The following is a 13,870-nucleotide window of genomic DNA, read 5'->3' as shown; positions in this document are numbered from 1 at the left end:
AATAATATAGTCCAAACCATGTAGTTCATTTTATTTTTAAAGTGTACTAATAATGTGAAGATGCATTTTATTATTCGTAATGTATCAAAAAAGTCAGTTTTGATATCCAAAAATAATGAATTGAAATATTTTCAATTAAAGTAGAGAATGCATAAGAGCGATTTTAGGCTTTTCCGAAGCTTTAGGGCATTAAATACAATGCATTAATTTTTTATTAGTATTTATGTCTGGAAAGTGCATTAATTAGTACCAATATTATTCCTATGATCTAAAGAAAACACTATAGTAAAAAGACATAAACATAACAAAATATTGTTTAACGAACCTTAAGTTCTGGAATGAATTTTGTATGAAGTTGAAAAAAAATATAAAAAGCAATGAACAATAAGATTAATATGAATGAAGTAATTAAAAAGAAAATTAATTAATAAAGTTAAGCAAATCAGCCATCCTTCAGAAGTATCATATCATAACTCGAAATTGTAAGCATTAAATAAGTACCTGGGTGATCCAATATTCTTCTTTCTTCATGAAGTATATCTTCTGATAGTAAATGCCATGTTGCTTGCCAAACACTTTCTGGACGTGACATTGAATTTGATAAAAGTAGCATAGCAAATAATTGCCTAAGATATGATGCCATTCCCCAATTACTTGCTTCCATTATAGCATCCACGTATTCCTTGTCATCGTCTAATAAACCCAGAGTATAACATGCATCTCTAAAAGTCTCATGATCACAACCGTTGATATTTTTTAAATCCTCATAGCTCTTTGGACCTTTAATGACATTCAACAACAATCTAAGGTAATATTGCTCGCCAGATCCAGGTAGAACAAAGAATATTCTCCCAATAGAAAATGCAGATGTTCTTCTTTTTTCCCATCTTTTTAGATTTTGTTTCCACACAAACTTTAGAGGGAATTCTGCATAAGTCAATTCTCTTGCTTCAGGAAATGTCTTATTAGCTTCAAACCAGCTTAAAAATATAGATTCCTTAACGGTTGGTCTATTGACAACTGCATCAATTGGATCATCATCCGAAAATATGACTGTCTGATTATTTGGTAGGTGAAAAGATAGCCTTTCTACCGATGGTTCTCTATGGTGTATTGGGAATTTAAAAATTCTCCAAGCAGCTTCACAAGGTGATATGTATCGGCAATCACAATACATATTTATTTCATCAACGACCCCCGAGTCTTCATTATTTACACTTTGAGAAAAAGCTGCGGTGACACGATCATTTCCTTTATTAACATACTTAAATAAGTACTTAATGGATCGTGATTGATTACACCACTCCACGTTAATATGTGCACCATACTTCAATAATAAAAATCTATTGTGTGGTACAACATACCTATTATCCAAGTCAATACCTACTCTCTTTGCAGTTCTACCATCATCCCTTCTTCTATAAATTGGATATCCATCTTCATCAATTGTGGTTGATGACACAAATTTTTTTGGAAAGTGCTTTGTGCATCTACCATTTTGCATGCACGGAGAAGATTTTCTAGCAGTACCACAAGGACCATGCATCATGAAATTTGTAACAACATTATAATAATAAGGATCTACTTTTTTATCTGGTAATTCTGCTGAAATTATTCCATCAATATCTCCGACATTTGGGTATTTATTCAGAAGAAAAAGCAAGATGTGTGCATGAGGCAAGCCTCGCTTTTGGAATTCAACTGTATAAATCACTGAAGAATAAAGATATAATTAGATCATTAAGTTTATATATTAGTTATTTTTAATATTAGCATATAACAAAATTAATGTAATAATGTAATAATTTTCTAGAACATAAAAATTGTACCTGCTTTTACTTCTCCAAAAACTTTATTGTCGCGTAGATCCTTTATCATGCGATCCAGCTTGATTTTGAAAACCCTTGTTAAAATGTCGGGACGATCTTCTGGAGATAATCCCCTACTCTCCACAAATCTAGTAATCTCTGGCCATTTTGGGTTACAAGTAAATGTGATGAACAGATCAGGGTACCCCGCCCATTTGCAAATTGCCATGGCATCTTGATAATTTTGCAACATGTAGCGTGCACCTCCCGTAAAGCTGGAAGAGAGTATAACTCTTTGTCCTTGAGAAGAAGGTTCTATGTCACCATGTAAAACAGCATCTTGTAACCCTTTATAAAAGTGTGCTCTCAATTGTTTTTGATGAAGCCTAATGAACCTCAATCGAGAAGATTCCATCATTGTATAACCATCTACCAAGAATTGCTGAAATAATCTTCTAGCTGACACAATTGTTGGAACTTCATCCTTCCTTTCTTGAATTTTATATGATAAGTACTCACGCGTGCTAACACATTTCCTTCCACTGGTCGAATCATCAATATCATTTAAAGGAATATCTTCTCGGTATCCGTCTTCACCATACGGAAATAGTAATGGATATTGCAAACCTAAGTATGCTGCATTTAATTCATTTACCCTTTGTAGTTGTCCAGATTGGCTTTCAACTATGATATCTCTGTCAGACCTTGTTTGTTCAAAATCTCCAACGATCAAAGCAGCTACCTCTGAAACTGTTGGTAAATTGTATCTTCTTCCATCAGAGCCTCTTTTCCCTATCAATCTAAGTCTAACATTTGAGGTCCGGTCTGTTTGAAATTGATCTCTTACCATTCTAAATGACTTTGCAAGAATATTGTTGTCATCAAGCATTTGCTTCAACTCATTCACAATTTCAGTATGAAGTTGATTGTTCATTTCACCACGGCTGTAAAGAAAAGTATTGAATTCAACTAACAATGTATGTCTTATAAAAAATATAATTTAAAAATATTTTGAGTAAGCAATTGTCTATGCTAACCTGATAGCATGAATTCTATTTTCCACCTCATTTTCTATATCATAGATATACAATTGTGCAAATTTTGGAGAAGATCTCTCCGGAGGCAATAAGCTTCCAATCTGATGATAATTTTGCCCAGACAATCTGAATGTTCTAGGTCCCTTTGTTTTGTTGACAGAAAAATCCACCTTTCCTCCCATTGATGTAAATGCAAATATAGAATTATATGTTCGAATGTTCTCTCTGAAATGTTTGCTTTTTGCACCTTCATGAAATTAGGTTTGGCTAAAGCAGATATATATATGCAAAAATTATAGTGTCATTATTTTAATTAAATGAATTTATCTATTAACCTGATCCAAACAATAAATCCTTCAAAATCGAAGGAGGCTCCTTTGGATTTGGTAGCTTGATTTTTCCACGACCACAACACAAAGTGAAAACTGGTTTTTTATTTTTATACTTCTTGTCAACTCTTTCCTCGAACCAGAAATATGCCCCACAATATTCACATTCATAATTGGCATCTCCTATATCCCAGTATTCTAGTTTTATGAGAGTAAAATAAAGAGATAAAGTTAAAGTACTTATTATATAGAAAGTAAAATTATGTTGTATATGTAACTTTAAAATACGTCATACTTACCTTCATTGGTCATCCAGCTCTCTACTTCATCATCTATAAATAATAATAATTAGATCTTAAAATTTGAAATTTAATATATTTGGAACTGTTAATACATTTTAACATTATCGAACATTGATGAGTTTATATGTGAATACCTTCAAATACATCGTCATCTTCATTTGCATCATGAATTTGTACGTTGGATTGCATATGACCTTGATGCATAAATTAAAAATTAATAAACTTGTATGTATGACTATGAGTTGCGGTGAGTTAAATGGCATACCTGGTATATCACCATCAATATTGTCATCTTCAAATTCTAAACATAAATATTAATTGTTAGCCTTTTTTTCAATTTCATATTGAACAAAAAGTATAATGCAATACTGAATTTGAAATTATAGGGGTGCATTTAAAATAATGAAAATTGCAAAAGTAGAACCCAAATAAAAAATAACTCATAGAAGTAGAATTGTAAAATAACAAACATGTTGTACTTGAGAAAATAAAGAGAAGCAAATAAATGGCAGCAAATTAAAGTTTAGTTTTTTAAATAATTCTGTTGCCCATAAAGTTTCTCATATAAGTTATACGTATATAAATTAATAACTTCATTATTTATGTGGAGATGTATATAGCGGCACAAATAATTAACTTCCTCAAATTTCAAAAATAAGTTAAATAACTTAAACATAAATATTTACCTTGAAATAATGGTATCTCATTTAAATCCGGTAGAAGATGTTCTTTCTGCAAATTTGAACTCGACAAACCATATCGCAAATTATGCTCTGGCATTGATTTTGGATATTGTGCTTGAGAATAAGAAGATGAAACTTGTCCACAACTCTTTATGGGGTAGTACGAAATCGAGGGAAATTTAGACGATTTGTTATATCCATTAATGATTGTTTTGTTTTCCCTTTTTGAGAAGCATTCCCTATGATAGTAGTATCAACAAATTCTGTAAACCATTAAAAACAAAAAAACTAATTGTTAGAAGTGGAAAAAGATAGGAAAACTATCAAACCAATATTTATATCCTAAATTCTATGTAAACAAACTTAATATGTAGCATTTTTTATATTTCATGGTCAAGAAAAAGTATAAGTTTATTGCAATATTGACCTTGAAAAAATAACTCTATAGCTGGGTTTAACTTAAAAAATAACTCTTGATTTTTGTGTTTTAACAGTGTCACCGTTAGTTTCAACCTCATTCCATTAAGTTAAACTAAAGGTAGTACCTTAGCAAACTTATGAAACTAAAGATGGTCAAGAGTATATATAGAGGTCAAATACAAACCGACTCCCATCAATAAGGTTTAACTTTGGCTAAAATCTCGCATTACAAACATGAACTAAATCTTACTTCGCCTCTAATTAGTCATACTTCCAATGAAACTGTAAACCCCCTATCAAACAACATGTTATATTAGATGGCCAACAAAACTTCATTTAAAAGTATTCTAAAGATTAAGCCTAATCAACCAAACAAATATTTTTAAAAAAAAAATAAACATCACAAAAGAGAAGATAAATCGCTTAATAAAATTTTCAAAAGTAGAACGACAAAAAAGAAAATTCATACAAAATAATAATTCTATAATTATAACAAACATGTTGTACTTAATAAAATAAACAAAAGCAAATAATGGCAGCAAATTAAGCTTTTATTTTATAAATTATTCTACTGGCCAGTCCATTACGCATATGAGAAAAAAGTATATAAATTAAAAAAATTTATATTTTTGTTGAGATTCAGTATAGCGACACAAAAGTTTGACTTCCTCAAATTTTCAAAATAAGATAAAACAAAATTTACACAAATATTTACCTTGCAATAATGGTAACTCATTTAAATCTGGTAAAAGATGATCGCTTTGCAATTTTGAAGGCGACAAATCATATCGCAAATGTTGTTGTTGCATTGAATTTGGATATTGTTGTTGAGACTGAGATGATGAAACTTGTTCACAAATCTTTATGGGTGCAATACATAATTGAGGGGAATTCAGACGATTTGTTATGTCCGTTAATGATTGTTCTGTTTTTCCTTTTTCAAAAGCATTCCGTCTGATAGTAGTAGAATGGATAAAGTCTGTAAACCATAAAATAAAAAAACAGGTAACTGTTATAAGTGGAAAAAGGTTGGAAAACTATCAAAACCAATATAATGAAATAATCTATAGGATGTTTAAGGACAATAACTATCATTAAAGGTTAGTATATAAGAATTGATATGCTGATTAGAATTGTGATTTTTCTCTACTTGCAACTGAGTAAAACAGGTATAAAAGGCACTAATAAAGACGACAAACCTGTACGACTAATCATCAAAAATACTTAAAAATTACAAATGCTCTAAAATTTTAAAAATGCATAAGATGCACGGGATGGGTAAACATATCAAAAATGATAAAACATATGACATAATTATTTTAAATTTATGCAATGATATATCAAATAATGCATATTCGGAAGAAAGACCATACACAGCATAATAGAGAGTACTATGGTGTAAGGATCAGAAAATACGTCGATATATAGGACACATGTTTTTTAAAATTATACTTAAATTTGAGAATCTAATGCATCTATGAAACTGAACAAATAGTAGAACAAAAAGATTTAGTAAGAGACCGAATTTACGTCCAATTGTTTAAAGAACTGCAAAATTACTCATGATCTATATAATGTTAAAATTTCATACCGTTCGAGGAAAATTTAGCCTGTTTCTGTTTCTGTATGCATATTCGATTTTTTCTTGCGAGTTTTTTCTGTTCTTCCATGTCAAAGTGCCGTAAAAACTGAATTTGTTGCGAGAAGTTGTAGAGTCTTTTGCAAAAGTAAAGTGGAATTTTGTAGGGCTTCTTGGCAACCCCTCAGTCTGTTGATTCCAAAGCAAAAAAAACTCTATTTTCTTCTGATAGTGTAATTCAATATCGAAAATTTCTGAAGCAACCACAACAGGGTTGACTACAACAATTTTAGAAGAAAAACTACTGTAGACAAACGTAAAAGCATGAAAGCGCTGGATACATATCAAAAAAATTGGCTGACGTTGAGGTAGGCAGGAGTTGGAAAATTGGGGTGAGAAACTGAATTAGGTTTGAGAAGTTGAAGAGTCTTCAAGAAAAGCTAAAACAGAGAGCAGTTGACGATAACAGGGCATATCTGATGCGCCTCTTTTTCCTTTATATTTATTATTATATTTTGTTTTTTATTTTATATCTTTTTTAGTGCAGTAGTATTTTTAGTTTACTGTAAGTCCCAAAGACAATTTTTTAAATATATTTTCGAAATAATTAAAAATTAAAGTACAACAGGAAACTTAATTTTTATATTACCAATATATTTTCAACTGATTGAAGAATGAGTTAGCCCATTGTTATTAATTCTTAGCAAGTTCTAACTCTTACCAAATTCTCACTTTTACTAATATTGTGAATATTTACAAATCGTTATGTTTATGTTTGTTTATCCATAGGAGAGACGAAATTCGTCTCCCATGTTGCATATTTTAAAGGCGGTGTAGGTTGTGAAATTTGATCGTAAGAGCATGTTTGGAATATGTATGGTTTTTTCCTTTTTCTTATCTTGTTAACATATCGCACATATGCTCTAGTTATATGTGATGTAATATCATAAGAAATTCAATATTTTTGGATTTTCAGGTTGCCAAATAGAAACATAATGGCTAAATAGTCTTCAGATGAAGAGAGGTAAAATTTGTAATTGTTGTTGTTCATTTGTCGTATGAGAAAATCGTAATGGTTATGCAACTGGTGGTGGGTGGGCCTATTGTTCCTGCACTATTTGATACCCCAAGAATGAGTTGGTTGAAGAGTTTGAAATCCTCATAGAAGAGTTTGGAATACCTTGCAAATTTATAGAAGGTTATCTAGTGATGACACATTATCGATGCTATAATTCATCTAACTTTTGTCTTCATAGATATGAAGACAGTTGTTCGTGAATATATAGCAAAAGGCTTTAATAATTCCGTGGGAAATTTTACACATATACCATTCTGTCCAAATCCATGAAAATGGTTGGATTTGGACAGAATGTTCTTCCACTTTGAGAGTTGAGAATTGAAGTCGTCATCTGGTCCTACTGCTGATGCCTTATTAGCGGATCTAGTCTTCTTGTCATACGTCTTCAAAGGAGATATTTTTGCATTGCAAGCATCACCATCTTCTAACACGGACGATCCACTTTCTGATACGCTTTTCTCGATGGGAGTTTGCAAAACAGACTTCAGCTGAGTTTCGGCCATAAGATCCTTCCAAAAATAAAAATATTTAATAGCAGTTGGAGAGCAATACTGTTGCTAGTTGCATAATTTTGACTCATAATTGTTAACTAAATAAATAATGATGTAAAAGTTTAAATTTCATAAAATTTACCCCGAAAAGCTTATCTCCACTTGAGCTTTGTCCATCAAAAAACTGTGGATCCTGTTAAACAGAAAGAAAAAAGAACATTCATTCATCCTATGAATGCAAAATTATTTATACCTAAATTTTGTATGAGGAGGTTTGTGAGTAAAAAATGTTTACAGTGATAGTATCATCGAATAAACTGTGATTGTATTCCTTTAGAAGGTCATCATCATCAGTAAGCTTAAGAACTTTGTAGACTTCGACCTGTGACTCAATATTCTCTTGCTTAACAATAACCTTGAACATGAATTTTTTATAAAGAATATCGTCCAGTTCACTTGGATAAGAACAGTCAGCATCTGCAATTGAAGTCTACACCAAATTTCATAGGTTAGAAATATTATAATTGATAACTAAATTAAGTTTAGTATTATACCTCAAGTAATCTTTCCTTAAGTTCTTTTGCGGACTTCCCTATAAGCTGCATAGCTTCGCGATTCCAAAGCAACAATGAGATAAAAGCGGTTCCATCCATAACACGAACTTGAAGCCTATACCTGCAACTCAATTTTGATTAACCTTATGCATATTTTTTATAGATAGAAGAATTTAAATATACATAAATAGTAATTACCTGTGAGTAAATGAAAATTCTTCTTCATTGCATTTCTTACAAAAGTATTTATTTTTAACTTTATCAACCTTTCTACTACACTTGTTGCATGCCAAGTATGACCATCCCTGGTCAAGTTCCAAATTAACCAATTTTGCCGCAATCCAATAGCTACATTCCTATTTAACAAAAATAAAAAATTATTGTAAATGCAAAACAGAAAACATAAGATAAATATAATTGACAAAGTAAATTAAACTCACTTGCGTGCACTGAACTAAATCCCTTATAGTTTTAAACAGTACAATTCCTTTGTCTAACTCATCTCTAACAGAGTAACTTTGCTGAGAACTTGTTTGAGTGATTCGCTCAAAGTTTGATTGACGTGCTGCAAGTAATCTGCATAAGTCAAAAATTGTAATTTATAAATACTATTGTTATTTTTTGTGTACATATAGAAAAGGATTATACACTTGAAAAACCTGGATTTAAAGTCAATAGATTGCGGCAACGTAGAATTTATCCATATCTTTGTCTGATACCAACAGCTACGCACTGAGTAATTACCTGTGTATCAAATGAACTATAAATATAAATTTGAAATTTAAAAATTTTTATAAACTAAAATTCAAAAATACATGTAATTTCTGGTAAACCTCGAAATTTTTGAGCTTTCATATGCTGGAAAACAACAATCAAAGGCTCATCAGTGGATTCATTCAAGTGATGTTGAATTTGATCCACAAGTTCACTCCATAAGGTTGCCAAAATCCTGTTCCTCCTATACGTTTCATGGTAAGATTAATAAACACATATATAGGTAATTTATTATAAAGTATTGTTTCTATTTTTGAATTACTTACTGATCATCTTCGAGCACAACATTAATAAAGACACTTTGGTTGTCTCCTTGCTTGTAGGTCTTAACATCTTCATAGGTCACAACCTGACCAACAACATCTATAAATATAAAAGTTAGTCACATAGTTTTACAAATACCATTAGTTCATTAAAAATGAAAAGAAGAATTACCGAGTAATTCTGTCTGATCGACATCATGTTGATTTGTTAGTTGGTCAAAAGAGCGCAAGTTAAAGATGTTCATATGAAATGAAAGGTCATTTATTTCCTCAACAAATGTCTTTTGAGTAAATGTCAGCCTCAGGTTGTGTGCCGTAGTCCTCAACTTCAAATTATTTGGTCCGACTACAAAGTAGTTCATACGATATAAGCGAAGTTCATGTATCTTGTTCCTAAAAAACTTAACAACATACTTTCCGATTGAAGCATGTATACGATCACCCTACAAAATCAGATTCCTTATTAGTGCACAATTATGAAGCCAACAATTTTAAGATCGTCTATACTGTCATAACTGCCTAATGTTGTCCTCAAGATTTGATGCCAAAAACCAGAATGCTACAGTTTGTTCTATATCAATTATGAAGCCAACATTAATTAATAGACAGAAAGAGGAATACTTGTACTACACATATTTCATATATAAGCGTAGTTTCTGTATGTTCATCCGTTGATAGTCTAAGCAAGGCAACCAATATCTAATATTTGCCAGATTTTTATATTTTGAACAATACCTCTGTTATTTTGAACAATACATCTGTTATTATGTACGAAGATGCAACTTAACTGATTGTCTATATGTATATATTAGGATAATCACTGTCTAAAGTTATCCTCAAGATTTGAAATCAAAAATCAGAATGGCACAGTCGGTTCCATATCACTTAAAGAACTGTTTATATGGAAGTAGAAATTATTGGAGCAACTTCCTAGACATTTGAGTAATGCGGAAGAATGAATTTTCATATAGAATGCGAGTACTTTACGAAGTTTAAACCTATGAGAAAGTTGAATATGTTACCTTAGAATCCTGTAAAACCAATTCAATTGAATACGGTATTTCCGGCTTAAAGCGATCCGGCATTACCCACATTCGAACAACTCTAACTTTGAGATTCCATTGCATCGAGTTGCCTGAAATTTGTTTGATATCATGAATTTGTGTGGCCATATTTGCAAATCAATTGTAATCAGACTGGTATACTGAGTAGATAAAATACGAAGTTGAAAAGGTTTTGAAAATGTACAGCGCATAAATCATGCAGTTATGTATGTGTAGATAAAATAGAGATTTTTGGTTGGAAGCCCACGTTTGGGAGCACGATCAGTCGTGGAATAGAAGAAAAACTACTGTAGACAAATTGGGGGGAGAAACTGAATTAGGTTTGAGAAGTTGAAGAGTCTTCAAAAAAAGCTAAAACAGAGAGCAGTTGACGATAACAGGGCATATCTGATGCGCCTCTTTTTCCTTTATATTTATTATTATATTTTGTTTTTTTATTTTATATCTTTTTTAGTGCAGTAGTATTTATAGTTTACTATAAGTCCCAAAGACAATTTTTTAAATGTATTTTCGAAATAATTAAAAATTAAAGTACGACAGGAAACTTAATTTTTATATTACCAATATATTTTCAACTGATTGAAGAATGAGTTAGCCCATTGTTATTAATTCTTAGCAAGTTCTAACTCTTGCCAAATTCTCACTTTGAAAAATTATTCGTCCTTTTTTTTTTAACTTTTATTTATGTATAAAAAAACTAATTGAAACTTTGACACGGTAGTTGTTGAGTAAAATAGGGTCAACTAAGAAAGTGGGAGGATTCTTTTTGTTTTTTAATAACAGCCAGCCCAAATAAGGGGAAGGAAATTCTATTTTTAATAGGCAAGTGTATCAATAAGAATAACTGCAAAAACAAAATCGTGGAAGGACTGGAAACAAAATCGTGGGTCGATTGGAAGTTTTTTATATTTTTTAAATTTAACTTTTTTTGTTGATTTGTAGTTTGAATTTGAAATTCCAATTATCTTGGAGAGTTGTCCTAATTTTTTACATGTGTTAGAATTGTGGGTATTCCACTTGTCAGCCTAACATGATTTTGCCTTTGTTATTCTATATAGATAGATTATATGTAACGTTATTGGCTAGCTAAGGAAGGGAATTACTGTAGTTGCCATGCAAATTTTTATGTTGTCTTGACCAAATTACCTCTTTCTTATACAGTAACTTCCTTGCCTAACTTTTACCCTCTCTCACATCCCCACGTGTCCCCATCTCCACCTAACCGTTTATGTGTGTATAATTTTAACAACTCCTAACATGCAATTTGTTATTTAGTTCGAATATATGTGTGCCAAATGTTTTTTTCCTTTTTTGGCTAAAATGCCTCCTTTATTTTTGTTGTGTGCATTATTTAGGAAATTATGACATGTAATTTGTTTGAATTTTTGTGTGCAAAACTAATACTGTAAAAATTAGTTAAACTTTTTCCAGAAAGTTTTTGCAGAATAACTATAAATTAGGTAAACAATTTTAGTATCGCTTATACGAAAAGTGTTTTGGACTTAATCATTATTAATTATATTTAACTTACTTATTGTTTTTGATAATTAAATATTGAAGGATCTTGCATAGTTCAAATTTATGACTTTATAATTTGTCATTTAATTACTTACCTATGTATAATATCTCGAAAAATAAAAATACTTATAACAAATAACTTTGGTAGTTAATTCATATGAATTAACTAGCACAAAAGAAGTGCTTTCACGTTAAAATCTATGGATCCCCAATTCTTTCACCGACTTCAAGCTATGAGAATTTAAATAAATCTCCAATTTGTGTAGTTCTCTAATTGGGTATACAAATCTTTCAACTTTGCTTCATCACGTGTTAAGCTTTTCTCTCATTTATTATTAAGATTTCAAATGAAGGAGACTCCCTTTAAATTTGGGATTGAAATTCACAAAAGGGTCAGTAGAATTGCTAGTAATTAACATCATTTTGTTATCATGTTGGTCATGCTATACTTTTGAATTGCTTTGAATGACCAGAGTTTGTGTAATACAGCAAAACAAAGTTTGAGAATATATATCAATGCATCGCTCATACAACAGTACACTAAAATATTATACAACTAATATTAAATTTTAAAGTGATATGATATGCCTTCCAAATTATGTGTCAGAGATGGAAGTGCTGTGGTCACAAGGCTGCAAATTGAGTGACACGTGAAAAGGAGGTTTAAGTGGGGTCCATATTTGTAGAAGACTTCACTTTATAGTCTGAGGAAAGAAAAGGAATTATACAAAGTATGCTAGTGTTTTGTAAGGAAAGAGCAGCATGAAGTACAACCGTCTTAAAGCATGAAATACCAAAAATGTCTCTGGTCGGCAAGCTAGCATATTGACCTCCTGTGTTCTCCCTCATTAATAGAAGAGAATATTTTGTTATTAATTCATGCCAAAAAAATAAATTATTATATTTTCAAAGGCCAACGATTAACACGTCATTGCTAGAAATTCTATGACATCAACTGGTGATTCCAGCAGATTCTGGTTATTTCAATCATGACCTTCCACCACAATCGAATATCTCTTTTTATTTCCCATATAAATCATATTCAAGCTCCAAATCCAAAGGTAGCAACTCGTCGTACATTTTAGTATATACCAAAGGTTACAAGTTTGCGTAAATCCAATAACATTGCTAAAACCTTTTATATATATATATATATAAATCATATTCAAGCTCCAAATCCAAAGGTAGCAACTCGTCGTACATTTTAGTATATACCAAAGGTTACAAGTTTGCGTAAATCCAATAACATTGCTAAAACCTTTTATATATATATATATATAAATCATATTCAAGCTCCAAATATATATATATATAAATTAAAATATTCACTAGATGTCTGTAAAATTTAATTGTAAAATTAATTATTAATATAATATTAATTTGAAATCGCTGTAGGAATACAAAAACTTCAAATTATGAATCCGGTCTAGTATATATGATCTTCATAAATTGAAGACGGATATATCTGTCAACAATTAAAATAATACATGCATTGTATCTTGACTTGTCTTGTAAGCAACGCATCTTGCAAGATGAAAGGTTGCATCCATTCGACTTCATTATTGCCATGCACCTCCCTCCTTTTTCTTCCTTATTCATCCTTCTTATTTCCACTGCTTTATATACACACAAGATATCAAAAATGTCAAAATAAAATGTCGTGTTGTTTTTATCATAATTTTAAATGTTAGAAACTGAAATGGATGAATTAATATATATTTAAGTGTTACTGTTGTTCCTCCTTAAATTAATCTCTACTCGGTATTTATCTAAATTAGGTTCCTCTTAAAACTTATTTTGGCAAAATTATAACTCCCACCTCAAATTGATCATTTAGTTTTAAAAAAAACAACATGAACATTGTTTATGTGGTAGTATTTTCAAAATAAATGAGTCCAAGTGTTATGCCTTAAACCAAGTGTCAATATGCATGTAAAGAGTTTTTACATGTGACTTATTTTGTCCAAGTG

The 13,870-nt window shown here is 30.8% G+C and overlaps 2 protein-coding genes across 8 annotated transcripts in view; both read right to left on the bottom strand.

Moving 5' to 3' along the window:
- LOC104102908 (uncharacterized) overlaps window positions 1–6,538 on the bottom strand; it is a 30,159-nt gene extending 23,621 nt beyond the window's left edge. For 4 of the 7 annotated variants that reach the window (XM_070196675.1, XM_070196672.1, XM_070196674.1 and 1 more), the window contains exons 1-10: window positions 6,171–6,468; window positions 5,295–5,558; window positions 4,163–4,422; window positions 3,742–3,777; window positions 3,611–3,670; window positions 3,474–3,506; window positions 3,181–3,372; window positions 2,846–3,092; window positions 1,830–2,752; window positions 502–1,713 (exon numbers count right to left, since the gene is read on the bottom strand). In XM_070196675.1, the coding sequence (XP_070052776.1) occupies window positions 502–1,713; window positions 1,830–2,752; window positions 2,846–3,092; window positions 3,181–3,372; window positions 3,474–3,506; window positions 3,611–3,670; window positions 3,742–3,777; window positions 4,163–4,256 (2,797 nt within the window). In that variant the 5' untranslated portion in view covers window positions 4,257–4,422; window positions 5,295–5,558; window positions 6,171–6,468. Of the gene's footprint in view, window positions 1–501; window positions 1,714–1,829; window positions 2,753–2,845; window positions 3,093–3,180; window positions 3,373–3,473; window positions 3,507–3,610; window positions 3,671–3,741; window positions 3,778–4,162; window positions 4,423–5,294; window positions 5,559–6,170; window positions 6,469–6,520 lie in introns of those variants that run through there. The other 3 variants (XM_070196673.1, XM_070196678.1, XM_070196677.1) reach the window with 3 other exon arrangements.
- Window positions 4,310–10,575, bottom strand: LOC108947537 (replication protein A 70 kDa DNA-binding subunit B-like). Its single transcript, XM_070197883.1, has 13 exons — window positions 10,341–10,575; window positions 9,491–9,761; window positions 9,322–9,418; window positions 9,115–9,239; window positions 8,941–9,025; window positions 8,722–8,857; window positions 8,480–8,637; window positions 8,282–8,402; window positions 8,023–8,109; window positions 7,870–7,920; window positions 7,487–7,745; window positions 5,295–5,558; window positions 4,310–4,422 (listed from the first exon to the last, which is right to left on the bottom strand). The coding sequence occupies exons 1-13, from the start codon at window positions 10,488–10,490 to the stop codon at window positions 4,310–4,312; spliced, it is 1,917 nt and encodes a 638-aa protein (XP_070053984.1). The 5' UTR covers window positions 10,491–10,575.
- Between the last annotated feature and the right edge of the window lie 3,295 nt (window positions 10,576–13,870).

This window comes from Nicotiana tomentosiformis, chromosome 3 (genome assembly GCF_000390325.3).
Source record: "Nicotiana tomentosiformis chromosome 3, ASM39032v3, whole genome shotgun sequence".
Classification (NCBI taxonomy): Eukaryota; Viridiplantae; Streptophyta; class Magnoliopsida; order Solanales; family Solanaceae; genus Nicotiana; species Nicotiana tomentosiformis.
This window is presented reverse-complemented; position numbering and strand designations above follow the sequence as displayed.